At 55.7% G+C, this 3,610-nt stretch overlaps 2 protein-coding genes across 2 annotated transcripts; both read left to right on the top strand.

The window, feature by feature from the left end:
* Window positions 1-460: 460 nt before the first annotated feature.
* Window positions 461-1,333, top strand: IUM83_14492 (uncharacterized protein; the record flags this gene model as incomplete). The annotated part of the gene is made up of 3 exons (XM_067939241.1): window positions 461-683; window positions 1,099-1,143; window positions 1,209-1,333. The coding sequence occupies 3 exons, from the start codon at window positions 461-463 to the stop codon at window positions 1,331-1,333; spliced, it is 393 nt and encodes a 130-aa protein (XP_067793524.1).
* Window positions 1,334-1,726: 393 nt separating this feature from the next.
* Window positions 1,727-2,314, top strand: IUM83_14491 (Reverse transcriptase precursor; the record flags this gene model as incomplete). Its single annotated transcript, XM_067939240.1, has 1 exon — window positions 1,727-2,314. One exon carries the CDS (start codon window positions 1,727-1,729, stop codon window positions 2,312-2,314), a length of 588 nt encoding a protein of 195 aa, XP_067793523.1.
* Window positions 2,315-3,610: the final 1,296 nt, after the last annotated feature.

Genomic DNA, 3,610 nt, shown 5'->3' with positions numbered 1-3,610 from the left:
ACAGGTTTAATACGTTTTGGGCGACGATGGCGAAGGAGATGGAGCTTCCCGCTGGAGCCTCACCGACGGCGGCGACACTGCAGCGTCTCCTTCAGCCAGCCTTGGTTGCACCCGAGTGCGGAACCGACCCCAGCCCACAACAGGCAGACCACGCGCCCAGCAACGTCGACGTGAGGGCTGACACCACAACGGATGGAGACTTTACTATCGTGCGCCGGCGAAACTCGAAGAAGAAGACCTCGGTGGAAGGGGAGTTACCCGCACCGCCGACCAATACCACCAAGGGAGTGACTCGCACGTTGGTGGCCCCAATGCGTAGCGAAGTGCCCTTATCATCGCCTCGTACCTCGACCCAAGGCCCGTCAAGAAAAACACCAAAGTTTTGCGCGGGGGTGATGGTAATCGAGAACCGTTTAGACTTTTTCAAAAAGCCCGAGAATATGGTCAATCACAGGCGCTGATGGAGGAGGACTGTAAGTCGGACGTCGGACGTCGTCTCACTGGAAATAATGATATTGACGGCGACGATCAGGACACGGGCTCGGATGACGCAGGTTATGCGTTCCCCGACGAAGCAGACTCAGCTGACCAGGATGTGGTCATGAAGGCGGAGGAATTCGAACAGCAGGCCTCGGCCACGACGACCAAGCAACCTGATGCTTCCGCGGCCGAGCAGCAACGGAGTGCGCAGCGCGCCAGCCGTCGCCAGCAAGCCGTGACAGAGGCAGTTGAACGAACGGAATATATTGAGCTGGCAGTATCACGCATAGCCTCTGCGAGGCCTCCGTCTGTGGCCACAGGTGATTACCAAGTTCAAGCCCAGGCTGCGTCCCCTGAATCCAGCTATCTTGGGTCGTCAGCCCCGTCTCGGAGTCCACCACCGGCGTCTACACCAGGCTCGGGGGTCCCTTACTCTCTCGTGTCCAGTTCATCTGACCTCACTTCAAACGAACTCGCGCAACGCGTACCAGAGGGCCAGGACAGTCAAGTGTCAGATGCGAGTCAGGCGACGGACGTCAGTGTTGTATTCGAGAAAATACTCCCTTCCAGTACGAGCCCTACGCAGGCTAATTACTGGCTTTCACGATTTCACGGCAGGGAAGTTAGCGTTCGGGCTGATGGGCAATGTGCGATTCTCGCCATGTACGCCACGGTATCAAACCAAGAGAATGGACGCGTATCTCTAACCCCGGCTGTTATTGCTGAAGCCAACTTCTACAAGAAGGAGATTTATGCGTTGATGGTGGAAAACCTACAGGCGGATTGTACTTTTGGCATTGTGGACCCGTTTCAGGAACTTGACCGGCTTAACCCAGGGTGTGCACACCCCTAAACGAAGGAAGCAGCTATTGCGATGGTGTGCACCTATCTCCTTCACGAACACTTACGGTCGGTGGACACCCGTGTTCCCAGCACGAGCTGGGTCAACCCGCATGTGCTTCGGACCTATGCTCAGTACCTACGACAACCTCTCCTAGTCATGGACGTAGATACCCACGGCGACGGACATCTACAAATCTATACATATCAGGACTTCGAACTGGAGACACCAGGTGACACGAACGCCACCAATGCCCACCTACACCGCAGCCTCACTATGCGGCAACGCTCGGATGTCGCCCATTTGCGAATGGACTGGCCGATACTGGATGATAGAGAATAGCAGGTGGAAGAGATGGAAGGGTTGATGCAGGAAGCTGAACGGAGGATTTTCGCAGCCGCGGGCATGGATGACTACGCGGTAGGGAGGAGGCGTTCTCAGGTGTTTGCAGCCGTTGACCTGCCTACCAAACCACGATTCCAACCCAGTGGTCAGATCCACACTGGCGTCTACCAAGCATTGCTCAACGGCAGCAGTCCTGACGACCTGACCCCAGCACTGCGAATAAAGCTACAGGCTGCACAACATGATAACACATCGGCTATTGGTCAGTGGTATACCGAGACGTATGAGCGATTTTCACTTCCTCCTCCTGGTCAGGAGGCTCCTTCGCTGGAGGGCTTCGTGCTGCAACATGGTGCCAATTTAGAGGCGCTTCGAGACTTGTTCGCGTTCATACCGTTCCCAGATCTAGCGGCCAAGACGGTCCCGCCGCAACAGTTGCAGCTTTGGGACCGGATGGAGGCTTACCAATCGCAACTGGGGGCCCTGCGCCGGCTAGTACAGGATTTTGATCGCCCGAAGGAGCTACGCGAGATGAGTCGACAATGGCTGGACAATGCTACGGGGTCCGATCTTGGGAACAATCTCAAGATGGCTATGAAAATGGATGGGCTTCCCTCGGCAAATGGCTCGCCTCCGTGGTCAGCCTAGTGAGATGCAGGATTCTGTTTGGGCCACGCTTCACGTGTTACCACATGTCGTACGTCAGTGGGGAGCTACACCACGCCTATGGGTGCATTAGCACAATGGTACGCTACAGATCCGCTGGTGGAGCAAAGTTGCCGAGACATCGTCCGCGGCAACTGGGGTGCGGTGCTCAAGCTCCACACAGGACTAACGTGGGATGAGCTTGCGGATGCATCTAAGTTCCGCGCAGCTCTCTCAACCCGGAAATAAAGGCACTCGGTGCCACAACACCTCTCATGCAATTCCCATGCGGCATCAGAGATTTTCGTCTCGCATGGATACGTTGGTGGGGTCTAGCGCTGAGCCACATGCTATCGCCCAGTTAGCACCTTCTCGCCTGCGAGGCGTACGCCAACAGCGTCTGAACGAGTTCTTCCCGGTCGTTTTTTGTGTCATGCAAGCGAAGCAAACGCGAAACCGGTTTCGCGTGGACCGCCGCAAGCGGCTTACCCAGCTCCGAGCAGAAGAACGAGAGTACATGGAAACAAGAGGTGTTTGACCAACGGGAACACATCCCGCTGATCTAATGTTTGGCTGTGTTACGCAAACTGTGAATGGGTTTGCGCTCGGGCTTGTGATCGAGATGCATGGTTCTGCAGTCTCCGAACTCACAGCACTCATGGCAGGAGCGATGTCACCCTCCTACAAGAAACGCACGTGGATGAGGCAGTAGTTACAAAGTTCACGGATTGGGGCTTCCGCACTGGGACTCATTGCCCAACACGGTCGTTCTGGTCTCCCGCACACGAGACGAAAGCAGGCGTTGCGATATTAGTGGATCCGTACCGGGCGTTCACGGACGTGTGTCCACTTTTTGAGAATCAGTGGAGCGCGCATTTCATGGCAGTACAAGGACGGATTCATGGACACACATTGATTATAGTCAACGTGTACGCGCCCCACCGAGTCCCGCAACGCAAACGATTCTTCCGTCAGCTGGCACTCATGGAGCTTCCTAGTAATACGCTTGTTCCTGTGGGAGGTGATTTTAATTGCACGCTTGACGACGAGGTAGACCGCAGCTACACTAGTCGCACATGGGTGCACGACTCTCCTGCTTTGATAGATCTTCTAGCAACGTGGGGAATAACAGATCCGGTGGCATCGGCCCGCCCCAAGCACTGGCGGCACGATCAACTTCGAAGGCACCATACTGAGACGCACACATATCATTATCCAGTGGATGGTCACGGCGAAGCATCTTCTCGCCTGAACCGGTGGTATGTCAACAGACGGCTTCATGCGTGGGTTGCCGGCTGG

Source organism: Phytophthora cinnamomi (assembly GCF_018691715.1).
Source record: "Phytophthora cinnamomi strain GKB4 chromosome Unknown Contig28, whole genome shotgun sequence".
In the NCBI taxonomy this organism is placed as follows: domain Eukaryota; phylum Oomycota; class Peronosporomycetes; order Peronosporales; family Peronosporaceae; genus Phytophthora; species Phytophthora cinnamomi.
This window is presented reverse-complemented; position numbering and strand designations above follow the sequence as displayed.